The sequence below is a fragment of the Eubalaena glacialis genome, chromosome 14, assembly GCF_028564815.1.
Source record: "Eubalaena glacialis isolate mEubGla1 chromosome 14, mEubGla1.1.hap2.+ XY, whole genome shotgun sequence".
Classification (NCBI taxonomy): domain Eukaryota; kingdom Metazoa; phylum Chordata; class Mammalia; order Artiodactyla; family Balaenidae; genus Eubalaena; species Eubalaena glacialis.
In genome coordinates, this window is record NC_083729.1 from 63,544,433 (window position 1) to 63,559,394 (window position 14,962).

General features: G+C 55.1%; 1 protein-coding gene across 3 annotated transcripts in view; it reads right to left on the reverse strand.

The window, feature by feature from the left end:
• SFXN5 (sideroflexin 5) overlaps window positions 1–14,962 on the reverse strand; it is a 118,426-nt gene that overhangs the window by 36,724 nt on the left and 66,740 nt on the right. For all 3 annotated transcript variants that reach the window (XM_061168781.1, XM_061168779.1, XM_061168780.1), the window contains exons 9-10: window positions 14,583–14,648; window positions 3,996–4,086 (exon numbers count right to left, since the gene is read on the reverse strand). In XM_061168781.1, coding sequence (XP_061024764.1) covers window positions 3,996–4,086; window positions 14,583–14,648 — 157 coding nt within the window. The remainder of the gene's footprint in view (window positions 1–3,995; window positions 4,087–14,582; window positions 14,649–14,962) is intronic.

The following is a 14,962-nucleotide window of genomic DNA, read 5'->3' on the forward strand; positions in this document are numbered from 1 at the left end:
GCCACTCCTCCAGCTCCCACCCCAGGGCCTCACAAGAAAGCTGTTTGTGGAGCTTGCCTCCCCTGGAATGGACTCCGCTCATGGAGACTGGTGACTGGACCTGGGGGCGGGGGTATTTTTCCAATGCCTCCTCGATTGACCTTTAATTACACTGTTTGCCCAGCTCCCCAAACCATTAACTTCCACCTCACAGCAACCACACATCAATTAATGGAGGGCCTGCTCCGAGCTCGAACTCCTGAACACAATTAAGCGTGACAGTCCACAAATAAGAAAGAACTGAAGAATTAATTAAGGTCTAAACAAATTAATTACCAGTCCCCAATCAATTCCAATGCCAGCACACATGCTCCTGGGCTCACCGTCTTTCCTAACATCTCCATGTATAAATAGAAACTGAGATTTCCCACATGATTGCTGTCCTAGACCAGGGCACAGCAAGGCTCTGAAACCACCTTGAGGGAGAGAATTGGCTGCAGTGAGCATCCTCGGGGCTTCCCAGGTACTCAGCACACACGCATGCACACACATCAGTCACACACACGTGCACACAACCCCAGCTGAAAAGCCAGGGGCCGACTGGTGGAGTGCTCCTGGTGGGACGCTGAGGAGCCCCAGCTGCCCCTGGACCACATCCCTCAGTTAGTTTCTCCCTGCAGGGGTGAAGGAGGTATCCAGGTGAACTTGAAGTAGCCCTGGCTGGAGCCTGGGAGGCCTGGGCTTTGGCCAGCTAAGGATAACTTTCAGCAAGCCTGAATTTGTCTATTCTTCTGTAAAACGGGGATGGCTCACTCTGCCAGAAGGTCCTCCCAGAGAGAGAATGAGGAGAACTGAGGGGGAAGAGAGGCCTGCCGGGGGAGATGTGGAGAGCCATGGGCCGCTGACGCACCGGGCTCTGCAAACCCGCGGGAGGCCCGCAGCGACTGTCACGGAGGCCCCCGTTGGAAAGGGCTGAAACAGGGTCTGGTCTGAGGCCAGAGAGCGGTCGGAGTGGCCGAATCAGGTGCAGGAATCAGGCATCCTGTGCCCGGAAGTCTCGAGCCTCTCTCTTGGGCAGCAGCGGGGCACCTCCCGGACTTCAAGCTGGAGCAGGAGAGGGCAGGGCAGCGGGAAGAAGTAGCTGACCCCAGGAGCCTCCTTGTTCCCCAGATCCTGAGCGCCAGCCCGCCCAGGGGAGAGGGCGGAGGGGTGTGGCCGCTGAGCACAGGGCACACGGGCCCTTCCAGGACCTGCTCTCCCCTGAGCTGAAGACCCCCTTCTGCTCCACCACCCCCCACCCCCACCCCCAACTACCAGGGCTTCATCTGATCACTTCCACTTGCATCAGCCTGCTCCCTGTGTGCACTCAGCGCTCCGTGAGTCCCGTCTCTCCACCAGGCCAGGGGGCCAGAGGGCCAAAGGACCCTCTACAAGGTAAGGCAAGTCCTGCGCAGGCTTCTCAGTGGCCTGAATGGTGGCCTGGCGCAGTCTGGTCTCGCCTGCCATGGGAAGCAGAGGTGGACACCTGGAGGGACCTAGGCCCTGCCAGTGTGCTGTTGGGCCGACAGATGCTCTGTCCGGCCGGAGGCCCTGAGGGGTAAGGTGCAGAGAGGCCAAGTGCAGGGACTAGTCAGTGGCCTGAGAGGACCAGGGGGCTTTTAAGCCCCTGGGGGGTGAGGTGCATGCCTGTTCCCCCTGTACACCACTGTGTCAGTGTCCACCCAGGGGGTCGGCAAGTGCCCATTTGCAGGTGGGCCTGGGATGGACACTGGGGGCCAGAGAGATGGAAGCCCGCATGTGGGGGAGGAGAGAAAGGGGCAGTGGGTGGAAGGCAGGCAGGCACACAGCCAGGACTTGGGCAGTGGGCCTGAGGAAGCAGCCAGAAAGGGCCTGCTGCTCTCAGGATCCTGGCGAGCAAGGACTATCAGGGCTGCAAACCACACCGTGTATACCCTGAGCAACTGGCTAGGGATATGCAGGATTGCAAGACCCTCCATAATGGCTGGACCAGCGTGAGGGGCTGCAGCTCCTCTCTGACAAGAAAACAGGAGAGGAATCGGCTGGAGCCCAAAGAGGGACAGGTCAGAAAGTCTCAGGTGGGGGGGCACAGAAAGGGTCAAACCTGAAAGCAGGGGCCCTCCTCCTGAGAGAGCCCCCAGAGAGGTTAAGACCACTTTCAAGGTCACACAGCAAGACAGAGGGCTGGCCAAGCAAGGCTGGAATGGGACCCTGGTGGAGTTCTTATCTGAATTTGGTTCAAGGACAGATTACATCTCAGCTAAGACCAAAATCCAGTCCAGTGCAGCTGAGAGCTGCCCCCTCCTCAGGCTGCATCTGACCCTCCAGCTCAGGATGGCTAGGAAAGCAAGATCGGCAGCTGTGTTCACTCAATTAGGCCCCTTAACAAAGTCAGATCTAAAGAGTTATTCCATTAATGGCCCACACCAGAAATAGCTGAGAGTTCATTAAAAGTGTGGAGTTGCTATAGCAATTATCTGAGTCGGCTGAGGAACAGCCGGGTGGTTGGTCCTGGGAGTTCATTAGCCTCTGGGCCCACAAGGAGGTGGGGCTGCTCAATAATGATCTCCCACCTACTCACAGGGGCTTTTCAGGTGCTTCAAAGCACTTTCCTATGAATGGAACTGGTCTGTGGTCTCATTTGATCCTCAGCTCAAGGCTGTAGGAAGGTAGGTACTGGTGCCCCCATTTTACAGATGGGGAAGCTGAGCCCTGGAGATGAAGAACAGGGTTGGGACCATGAGCTTGGGTGTCATGCCTGGCTCTTCAGGCTGAGCCTTGGTACCAGGGAGGTAATGGGACCTCATGCCCCTCCTGGGCCTGTCCCAGCTTTGTCTTCGGGCATGAGATGGGGAACTCAGTGTCATGGTTCAAGCACTTGCTTCTCCTTCTCTTTTGATGACTAATGGTGGTCAGCCTTGTGTTTCTTTCAGTGTCAGTGTTGTGTATTTCTTTTTAGTTTTTTAAAAAATTTTCACTGTTGTGCCCTTTCTCCAAATAAGGTGTAGGCTTCTTAAGAGCCAGGCTGGGCCTTGTGGGATCTCAGGGCCCAGGCCTGGGGCATCTATTGTAAGCTCAGGGCTCCAAGACCAGCAAAGACTCTGCTGAAAGCAGGCGAAAGCCCCTACAAACACACACACAAACACAAACACATACACACACACGCACACACACACACGTGCACGCACAGTTACTTGAATATGATTGGAGGCCCCTGAAACGTAAAGGGCCCACCACACAAGGGCTTGGAGCACCAGACTAGCGGGAGCCTTAAACCTTCCTTTGTGTCAGGAACCCCTGTGACAGGCTGGTGAGGCCCTATGCAACCCTCTCCAAATAATGTCTCTAAGCGCATAAAACAAAATATGTAGGATTACAAAGGGATTATATTGAAATAAGTTATCAAAATATTTTTTCAATTGTGATACAGTAATAGATGTGATTTGAAACTAATTAATTAAAAAACAAGGTCTACTGGTGGATCTATTAAATATAATTTTGAATTAGTGTTGAGCATAAATGATATTTTAAGATCTTCGTAACAACTGTAACGTGACATGAAAATATCTGTGATTTCTACTGGTGACAGACACAAGTCCTGCTTATTACTGTGATTTGCTGCCTACATTCATAATGGAAGGAAATGTTAAGTTTCAGTTAGAAGTTAGTATAAATATTTTCCCCAACCAAGTCCACGAGATCTACTGCATTCTATCTACTGACCCCTTGGGGGTCTAGGGATCCCCGGTTAAGAATCCCTGTGCTAAAAGCAGAATCTCAGGCACAGAGTTGGTCAGTGGGGCCCCAGTCACCCTTTCTTCTACTTACACACATTTTGTTCCAGTCGCCCCAGCCAGGAGACACCCCCCACCCAGTGTCAGGAGAGGTGTGGAGGGGCCGTCCAGCTCCCACAGAGCCCGGCCGCCTCACACGCCCACAGGTGGTGCATGCATGCCTGTGCACACACACACAGACGCTCCTCACCGTGCAAGGCTTACCTACGGCGGGGAACGGCACAAATCTCTGGACGAGAAGGCGGGTGGCCGGGGTGAACTTGTTGGCTTTCTGAACCAGGACATTAAGGCCCACCTTAGAAAGAGAAAACAGAAAGAGTGTGTGGTGCTGCAGCGGCCCATGGGAGGAAGGGGCACCATCTTGCCCTGGAACTGCACTCCAGACCCTACATCCTCAGCATGACCTGATGCTGCCGAGCCCCAGTGTGGCTCCTTAAAGCATCACTGCCCAGTCGTCCCAGTTAACCGGCCCATGAGAAAGAGGGAGAGGAAAAGCATCAGCTACACACACACACACACACACACACGCATACGCACACACGTGCACACCTATAGCCTCTCTGGGGAGAGGAAAAGGGATGGTGGGGAGGTTGCTGTTAGAAGAATCTATAATCTGCCAATAAGTGAAGTGTAGAATGCCCCTCACTCCCACCCAGCTTCTTAAGTACCACATGCCTGGTGCCCCACTGTGGACCCAGGCATGGGCCTGGCCGGACAGGTAGGACTCAGCACAGGGGGACTCACAGGTGACTGGAGAGGTAAGCAGAGCCGCCCAGAGCAGGACGGGAGTGCATCGGACATCCTGGGCTCCCTGTCCGTCTTCACTCAGACTCCAGCTCCCCTCACCCAGCACAGGACACCTGGGCCCCCCTTGCCTTTGCCTTGGGCACTCCCACTCCAGTCCATCCCCCATGCCAACCCTCGTCTCCCTAGAACACAGGTCCAATCCTGTCCGCCATGGCGGCTCCTCCCCACGGCCTGTGCAAGTAGGTGAGTCTCCTCCATGCAGTAGTTGTGGCCTCCATAACCTCCCTTCCCCACTCCCCCAACACCCACATTCTCTCTCCGTGAGTCCAGTCAACTGAAACGTTACATGCATTTCCCACCTCAGGGCCTTTGCCCTTGCTGGTCTCTATGCCCCGAACCCCTTCCTTCCCCTGCTCAGTCTACCCCTGTTCTTTAAGGCCCAGCTCTGAGCGCCACCTCCAGTATCATTAACACTGGGAGTCACTTAACCTTTCTCTGCCTCAGTTTCCTTATCTGTAAAAGGGACAGTCAGGTCTACAGCACCCCAGGGCTGTTATAAGAATGTATATACAGTGCTTAGCATGAGCTTGGCATGTAAGAGGCCTCAATGAATGAATCTATGTAAGAATGACGTCATCTCTCCCAGGCAGAAAGTCGCTCCCTTGCACATCACCGGCCCCTCCTTCCCAGCACTCAGTACCCTGTTTGTGGGTCTAATGCCCCCGCCGGACTGAGAGGGAGGGACTGTGCCTTCTTCATCTTTGTATGCCTGGCCGTTAGGGCAGGGGATGGCACAGAGTACGTGCTCAGTAAAGCAGTGGCTGAGGAATAAATGCAACAAACAACAAAGAAGTGAATGGATGGAGAGATCAGCAAAGTCTGGAAGAGGGGCTTCTTGGAGGAGAGGAAGGTGGAGTTAGGCTGGGGAGAAGGACGTTTCGGTGGGGAAACCGCATGCACACAGGCACGGGGAGACAAAAGAGGATGTCTGTGGCCAGACCAGAAGATGGGTGTATAGAGGCCTTTGCTCCCCCAAACTGAGGCCAGGGCCAGCCCTCCCCTGTGGGACTGTGGACCTGATGGGGCTGGGGACAGCCTGCTCTCGGCCTGGCACACCTGGTGGTTCAGCAGGCCACCCTGGCTCTGGCCTCAACCCTCTGGGTTGTTGGGAAAGATGAAGAACCTTGGGAAGGCCTCCAGGGCTGCAGGGTGCCCGCAGCAGTCAAATCAGGGCAGGCACAGCACGAATGGCCCAGCCCAGGCCGTAACTGTGAGACCTGGGAAGATAAGAAGTGCCAGCCCGCCAGCCCCTGGGCGGTCCAGGACACCGCGGAGCCAGAGTGCTGCCAGGCAAAGCCGGCCTGGGCCCTCAGGTGCCTGGCCTCCATTTGAAGCCTCAAGCTGGTGGTCAGAGTCGAATTCTTATCCTCTCTGCCTGCTCACGGGGAGGCAGGAAGGCACAGAGACGTGCGGCAGCTTGGACACACTTCAGTGGAGGGGGTAGGGGCAGGCTGGGGGGTGCTGCCCGCCCACCCTGGGCCCTGTGGCCCTGTTTCCAGGCTGCCCCTGCTGCTCAGATGGAACTCACCAAGGCCAGGTCTCCCCACTTTCAGCAGCAAGTGACTATCTCTGTGACTCAGAAATGGTTCCCCCAACCCCCCAAAATACCAGGGAATATGTTCCTACAAGGTGCCATTGTGGAGGGAGGCCAGAGGACACACAGGCGGGCGTCAGCGGTGAGAGGAAAGGGGCATGCGGAGATACCAGGCCAAGTGCTGGGCACACCGCGTGAAACATCTTAATTAAATCCCTACTACCAGGCTTACAGACAGGGCGTGTTGCCCCTTTTTACAGATTCAGAGAAGTTCAGACAGGTTCAGATAGGTTAAGTAACTTTGCCCCAGGACAGACATTATTATGAGGCAGGTGAAACTAGGATTCAAACCCAGGGTCTGCTAATTCCAAAGCCTTGCTCTTAGCCACTGTGCTGTTTACTTTCCGACTGTCTTCCATCTCAGTGAGGAATGTCTGACAGGCCATTTTTTAAAATTACTACAAGCCATTTAAAACTGGCTGTTTGCAAAGCAAAAGCCTCCCTGAAAAGACCAGCCTGAGGCTGGGGCCCAGATGACTGGAAGGCAGCTCCAGGCAGAGAAGATAGGGGTCTTGAGCCCCCTCTGCCCTCGGCAGCTAGAAAATAGAAGGTCTGGGTTCAAAACCCTCCACATTTGTTTGGAAAGATGCAGGAAGTGCTGGAGGAATGGGGAGCAGGAGTCCTCTGAGAAGCCAGCAGGGAGCTGGAACCCTTCCCCAGCAGCCTCTTGAGGGCAGGCCAGGCTGGAGGGTGGTGGGAGGGCAGGAAGGAATAGTGGTCATTGGTTGTAGCAAACACTCAGACATGCCCACTGCCCTCGAGCCTTCCCCTCCTTGGCTGGCTGTTCTTCCCACCGGCTAGGATTGGCACAGCCCAGAGTGATGACCCAGCCTGTCTCCCCCACCCCAGGTGGGAGCCCAGGGTAGGGAGGAGGAAAGAAGAGAGAAAACAATTCTTGGGTCCCAGGTCTCTTCTGGCCTCCCCTTCCCTGAAGCCACCAGGGTCTCCCCAACATGGACGGGTGAGATTTAGTGAGGCACACACACTTTTCTAAGTGCACAGCCCACATGCCTGAGCCCAGGGAAGGGGCTGGGACCAGCAAAGTAGGGAGAAGGCCCAGGCACATGTGTCACTGCAAGCTCGCTAGGAGCCAGTGAGGTCACGCCGTCCACTCATCAAGGATGCGCCTGGTGGCAAGAAGGCATGAATACAGCGGAGGCCCCCAATCCAGACCTTACTGTCCCAACAGCTAGGATGGCCACAGCCTGGGAAGGAACCAGGGTGGGCTGCTGACAGGGTTGGGAGCCTGTCTGTTCTGGTTCCTTGGGGACCCTTTGGTCTGGAACATTTGGTGGAGCCCATTAAAATTAAAAAGCCAAGTGGCTGGTGGCTCTGAATGCCAGCTCACTTTCCCTGGCATGGTGGGTCCTGTTTAAGGGAACCAGCTGGCATTAATGGCACACAACTCATCACGAACAGCAGCTAGCGATCAGAAAAATCTGAGCTAACAATCGGGTTCAGGAAAGATAATGAGATATGGAACAATCACTGCTGAGGGTCCCCTGGGGTCTGTTTTAACAGCCTTCATCCAGATAAGCCACAAAATAGAAATTAACCAAACAGGGGCTGTATTTTGGTGGAGAGGAACACAAACGGGGTGCAGATTTTGCATAAGAATTCCCCATGTGGCCAGCAGACAAGGGGTCCTGGGAGAAGCCAGAGCCCAGGACCCATGGGACATCAGATTTGGCCACAGGAAGCAGTGGACATTCTCTGGCTACCTCTCTCCAAGCTCTGGCTCCCAGGCGGGTAAATTTGCCATGGGCAACTGAGAAGGTCAGAGGAAGAGGAGGGAGGACTGGCTCCCTGGCCATCCGCTGTGGTGGAGACAAGTGCTGACCAGTACCAAGAATTGGGGTGGGGTGGGAGCTCCATGTCACAAGACCTTCAGTGTCATGTGCTACATGGCTGATAACTGTCTCCTTGAGTATGAAGGTCCTTCCAGGCCAACACCAGCGTAGCTTCTGCAAGGCCTGAGAGGAGACCTCAGATGGGATTGGGGCAATGCCTGCATCACCCAGGCTGTGTCCTCCACTCCAGCCCACATATCTGGTCCCCTGCGGGATGCCTCTACCTCGATGGACTTCAGGCACTCCACCTGCACACACCACAAATCAAGGTTATCTTTCTCCTCCTCACCCACACCCGGTCTGCCTCTTCCATTCCCAGCTCAGCTCCTCAAGCCAGAAACCTAGAAGTCTACCTGGACAGGAGCCTCTGCCACCCCACATCCAGCCCACGGGGCAGAGCTCCCTGTTTTACCTGCTGGGTGTCTTGAACGCAGCTACTTCTCTCTCTCTGCTCCTACCACTTAGCTTAAGCACCCATCACTTCTCCCTGGACAGCTGCCCACATCCTAACTGGGCTCCCTACTCGCACCCCTGACCCCTCTAATCCACTGTATAATCCACAGCAGCCAGAGTGGACTTCCAAAACTGGATACCAACGTGCATTAGTCTTTCAGTGGCTTCACTGCACTTAAGACCCACAGGGCCCTGCATGACCTCCAGGCCGTGCTTGCAAGGCTCCAGCCACCTTGCCGCCGCCCTGCCTCTCCAACGAGCCAGTTCCCTCTCTCCTTCCCTCCCTCCCTCTCTCTCAAGCCCTGCTGTCCCTTGGCTTCCTCACTTTTCAGCTTGAATATCAAGCCCTCAAAGAGGCCTCCTCTTCACTCAGGGCTCTCCTTTTGCAGCCTCTCACAGAACCTGGAACTCTTCCTTCCATGTACCTATTACAGTCCCTAAGTATATTCATTTACTTCTTAAAATGTTGGGAGTCAAAGTAACACATGTATATTATGAGAAACAGAATTGCACACAAGTATTTTTACCTGTGGACTCTTTACTAAATATCCATCTCTCCCAATAGGCTCTAAGTGCTGAGCACAAGGACCGTGTATACTCTCTTATTCCTCACGGAATTTCTGGTGCCTGGTGAAATGAGTAGGTGCCTAATAAATGTTTCTAGATAAATCAAGTGATTGATTGATTTCTGAGGCAAAAAAAAAAGAGCCATGAAGGAGACACCTTATGCAGCCGCTGCTGTCCTCCTCAGCAAGCACAGCTCTCTGGGGCTAGATGCTGCATGCACAGGTCTAAGGCCACCTGAGCGGATGGTCCACCCACTCTGCCAGGAGGAGGGGCCTTGAGGGGGCAGCCCCCAGGGCTGTGAAGGCTTCTGAGAAAGGGGATGCCCAACTGAGCCCTAAGGGAGAGTAGGACGCAGCCAGGTAAGAAGGGAGGGGGACTCGGCAGGCTTCAGAAGCATGAAATACCAGGTTGTCTGCAGCTGGCTTTGCAGACTCTACTGGCACCTGCCATAAGGGAGTCCAAGGGGCCCTGGAGAACAATGGAAGGGGCATGTCTGAAAGGAGGGATGGCATGAGGTCAGAATTTAGGATCTACTCTTGGGTGGTGGATAATAATATAACTATGTGGTCAGGGATTTTTGTGGGCCCTGGTGGAGCAAGGGCTGGGGCAGGTCAAGGAATCTGAGGTACCAAAAATGCCCACCAGAGGGCATGTGTTGTAGAATAAACTCTTGGTAACAACCAGTGGACCCTGACCCTCTATGGAGGTCAACAGTCCTGCAACCCCAACCAGACTGTCACTTGGCAACTGGTTCAAGAGCAAAGGGCCAAGGTAGCCAGGACAGAGTTATGCACAGGTTCACACACCAGTCAGCTCCAGCTGCAGCTGTGTGGCTTCTTTGCTAGCAATAGTGACCAACACTGACCCCTGAATCATTCCCCACAGGAACCTGCTGGCCACCTGCTAGAAAGCCAATTACATCAGACCCCTTCCATCTAGGAAGGGACAACAACTTGTCCTCCCCAGAATAGATTTGAAGCCGATATTTGCATCAGACTTGCCACTACCAGCATCACCATCTGCAGGCTTCTGGAACACTTCAGATTCTGATACAGGGTCCATACCATGGGCCCTCCAACCTGGAAGCCCCACAGAGTGAAAGCAGTGAGACAACAGTCTGGTCTGGATTCTCAGGCTGTTGACTTCCTACCTCCATCAGGCTCAGAGAAGAATAGCTGGGCCTGAGCTACACCCTGGATCAGGAAGGACACCCTGAGCTACACCCTGGACCACGGAGGCACCATGAGCTACACCCTGGACCACAGAAGACACCAGGTGAGGACACCAATGAGGACGCTGAGGCACAGAGTGAAGTCAGTGACAGAGCTGGCTTAATCAGACACTATTCTGCTGACAAAGGACACATTTTTCTTCCTGCTCCTCTGTGGTGTGAGAAGGTGGGAAAAGCCAAGCAGTGTTCTTGGCTTCCAGCTGGAGGAACTGTTACCATGCACCCTGGTAGACAAGTCCCTCCCAGGTACCCTGAAAACAGTGGGGACCGGGAGAACATTTTTGAGGGGCCCTTTAAGAGTAACAAGGGGTTGCTCTTCCACCCACCTTCGTACTTGGTTCCTGGGCTTTCTGCAAGACTGCACCTGGCTCGCTCTGTGCTTGAGGGTGTAGCTCAGGGTGTGCCTTAGGAGATGGACGTCTAAACGGTGCCTGGCACCTTGCAGGCACTCCACAAGTGTTAGCCATTATGATTATTTGCCAGCCTGACTATCACAGGGACATGGAGCTCCAGTAAGCAATGGGAGCTGGGAGGGGGAGGGGTTCAGCCCGGGGATCCCCTGGGATACCTCCTTGTGCCCTGCTGTCTAGGGTAACACACAGTCACTGCATCCTATACAGAAAGGACCCTGCAGGGTGCAGGCCCTTTAGGAATAGAGGTCAGCATTTCTCCAACAGGGAAAGTCTTCGGCCAGCGTGGACCTGGCTGAAGGTGAAGCGTCTGAGGATGCGACTCTCATACTCTGGCTCCACCATCCAGCTCCTGACCGTTCATGTGGGACTTCAGCCCTCAGCCTTCCTCTCCAGCCCCAAGTCCACTCTCATCCAGGACCCCGTGTCCACAAGGGTGGTCCATCTGCTGGGCCGGCCACCCCCCCACGACTTTCCCCCCAGCCCTCTTTGCCTGCACCCCCTGCAACACCCCGGGGTCCCTGAGCCCAGGCAGGGGTTCCTGGCATGGCTCTCCTAACTCCTGACAAGGCACCCATGATGATTCATGACCAGCCCCCGCTACCTCGCCCCCTCCCGCTTCCGCGTCACCCCGACGCCATCACTCCTGGTACGGCAGCCACACTCACTTTCTGACAGCTTCCGGAATCTGTCATGCTCTCCTTCTCCTGCGTGCCTCTTTGTGTGCTGTGCCCTCTTTCTGGAGCACCGGACCCTGCCTTCGCTTCTCTCCAGTCTGTCTTCTAAGAGTCAGCCCTGTGTGAATTAGGGGGCGCTCCCCTGGGTCCCACCTCACCCAAGTCACCTCATCATAATTCTGGTGACACACAGAGTTTCCTCAGCTTCCCCTCTTGGCATCTTGAAGGACACACCAGTCTGTGCGACCCCCCAGCACCTGCAAAGTGCCCGGCACACTTGCACCCCTGAAGGGAGAGAATGGGTCTCCCTCTGGTAGTCAGGGCTCAGCGGGGTTGACCACAGAAGTGCTCAACACAAAAGCCCAAACTAAAGCACAGCAAGCGCTGACAGAACTTCCTTTGTTAAAAGACAGCAAACTGCTAGATTTCAAAAATAACTTAAGACGAAATTTCTTTTTTATTCCCGAGCAAGAAACCAGACATTGCCAGATCTATTTAGAGGGTTCACCAAAAGGCTGCTAACCCCCTGCCGGTGGTCCTGCCACCAGCATGAGACTGCAGTTAGGGGCGCACATAGGGATCTCTGATTCTTGGGGGTGCTGCCCAAGGTCAGGGGCTCTTCCGAGAGGGGAAAGGGCTCTCCCGGGTCCGGAGAGGAGGCTGGACTCCCAGGGCCTGGCCTCTACTCCAGCGGGTCCTCAATCCCTGGGATCTGCCCTTGGCCTGTCAGCCCCCATCCACGCCACCTGCTTGTAGGGACTCATTTTAATTAATACCAGAACTGGGCCAACCACTGGGGCCGTGACACTTGTTTGCAGGTCATCTCCTCCTAACAGGCTCACCCTGGGGGGGGATTTGTCACTAACTGAAGCAGAGATCAGTTAATGAGGCCGCGGGGCCTGGGCTTCCAGAGAACAAGGGAAAGGAAAATAAAATAAAGCCTCTTTCTTTGGAGGTTTTGTGATTTACACACACAAAAGAAAAGCAAGCAAGCTGCAAATTTTCCAAGTCAGAAACTCCACTCCATCTGCCGGAGTTAGACCCTCACTGTGCGCAGACGTCAGGCAGAGGGACGCAGCCCCGGGCGGATGGAGCGCAGAGGGGCCTCCTGAGGCCAGCAATCGATCAGCAACCTAATTAACAAGTATTTATGGAGCACTGCTCCGCACCCTCCTCCGTGGGGGAGAAGACACAGGGCCTGTCCCTGGTTAACTGGAAATCCAGTAGAACAATGAGTGGACAGGACATGGGGCGTAACTGAGTGAGTGCATGAGAAGGACAGAAGCTTCTAAGACTTGGGGCTGGCATGATTGGGGAAACACCTCCTGGAAGGGCTCTGCAGCTAGGTGGGGAGGGGGAAGGAGGGTGTCCCCAGCAAGGCACACCCCCTGCGGGCCATGACAGCCCAGCGTGAGTCCCCGGCCCTGCGGGTAAGACCGTGGCTCTGAGAGCCCTGGAGGGCCCCCAGCCCCCAGTAACTCTGCAGCCTGGGCATCAGAACCCCCAACCCACAAGCTGGGCTGGTTCTGGCCTTATGAAGCAGTTGGGATGGAATGACTGAGGACCGCAAGGGTGGGACAGTGAGGACTGCGGACGCAGAGAGCCCGGACCCCTGGGAGGAAGCCGTGTCCCCGCAGCCCCAGGCCTGCAGGAGGAGGATGTCCCAGCAGGACAGTCATCCCCTCCACTCAAGCGCGTCTGAGCCAAGGCCGCTCGGGATTCTCCCCGTGGGCCTTCCTCCTCCCAGCTCCCCCACACTGTCCCTTAAATCTCCAAGAAGGAACATGGGATTTTCAAGCTGCTAAACTAGGCAAAGTGATGGGCTCCTCTTGTCATAAGGAGCAGGAAGGAGGCGACAGAGCCTTTCTCCTCTCTCACAAGAGCCCCTGACGCTGGCCAGCAACCCCCCAGAATCAGAGATCCCCAGTTTGTATGACCCTCAAATGAAGTCTCATGCTGGGTTGCAGGACCACCAGGGTGGGGTTAGCAGTCTCTTGATGAGCGATCTAAATAGATTTGGCAATTCTGGCTTCATGCTTGGGGTAAGACATAAGGATTCAGGGAAGGAGAGTGATCTTGGGCATGAAGTGGGGACCCCCCCACCTAACAGCTGTTTGGAGGTGAACCTGGTCCACATGGGAGCAGAGTAAACGAGGCCATCTCAGAACAGCCCCAAATCCCTGTCTTAGGAGAGCAGTGAAATAAATGATGGTACACAGTAGGTACAATGGGTTAGTACACAGGGGTGAACAACTACAACATTTATTTAATGACATGGGAAAGATGACAAAGTGGGTTTTACAAAAAGATTATTAGATGTGAATTTTTTATTATATGTGAATGTTTTTTTAATTTGTATTTCCTAATTACTTTTCTCACCAATTACATGTATTTATTGTGTAATGAAGTTGTGAGGAGACTTTTGACCTCTGGAGTGGGCTATAGGAGACCACCCAGCCAGGATGGAGAGAGGACCAGATGGACGTACAGGGTGGGATGAACATGCCAAGGTCTCGGGAGCTTGGGCTTCTACTCTGGCTCTGGCCCAGGCCCCTTGCTGTGTCACCTGGGATACATTCTTACACCTTCACACAGTCAGTCTATAAACCTCCCCTACTTAGTAGCTGCTATATCCTCAAAACCCTGTGGGATTCAAAATGAGCCTATTGCCCCTGTCTTGAGGAATTCACAGGACTCCGGGAAGGCTTAGACATGTGACCACATGACTGAGGCCACCAAGAGGGGACCCAGGGAACTCAGGCAAAGGGCAAAGGGGAGCTGACATTTGGGCCAACCTTGGGGATGGATCAAGAGCCCCTCCACTCCTGCATCGGCTGCATGAAGACCAGCTCCTCTGAGGAGGGTGCCGGCTAAACACGGGCCCCTCTGGGGCAGACATCCTGCCCCCGGCTGGAGTGTGCAGCCCTTCGCGTGGCCCACGGGCACTGCCTCACCTCCCCGCCTGCTCTCCCAAACCTGGAGCACTGGCCTGTGCTCTCCCTCTATGAAAGCGTCACCAGGGTCTACTCTTCTCTGCCTAGGAAGACGGCCCTGATGGCCCCCACCCAGAAACCCTGTCTCCCATGCCCCTTGCCCAGCCCTGACCCTCAGATAAGGTCTGGCCCGAGATGCTGGGTGGGGCAGTCACAGAGCAGCAGGATGGAGAGGACGCCCAGGGGGCGGGGAGTGTGGGGTTACTCACAGCGATGGAGACGGCGCTGATGACAGCTCCCAGGTAGCCCTGGATGAACTTGGATGCAGGTGAAGGCTGGAAGACAGAGACAGAATTTCAGGTCCACTGGGTGTCCCAAGCTCCCACCCTCCACCCTTGCAAACGGCCCCAACCAGCAAGAGGCAATCCTGCCCCCCAGCCTGGAAGGGCAGGCAAGGAGGAAGGCCTCTGGAAGCCAAAGGGATCCAGGCCTCCCTCAACGCAGCTCCGCACATGGAAACACGGGGCAGCTATGTCCGGGGAGACGCCGAAGGGTCTTCTGCCCTGCTCTAGAAAGGCCCTTGGCAGACACTGCTGGCTGCGGGTAGAAAATAGCAAGGGCCAAAGTGGGCCGTCTACGGCTGGGGCAA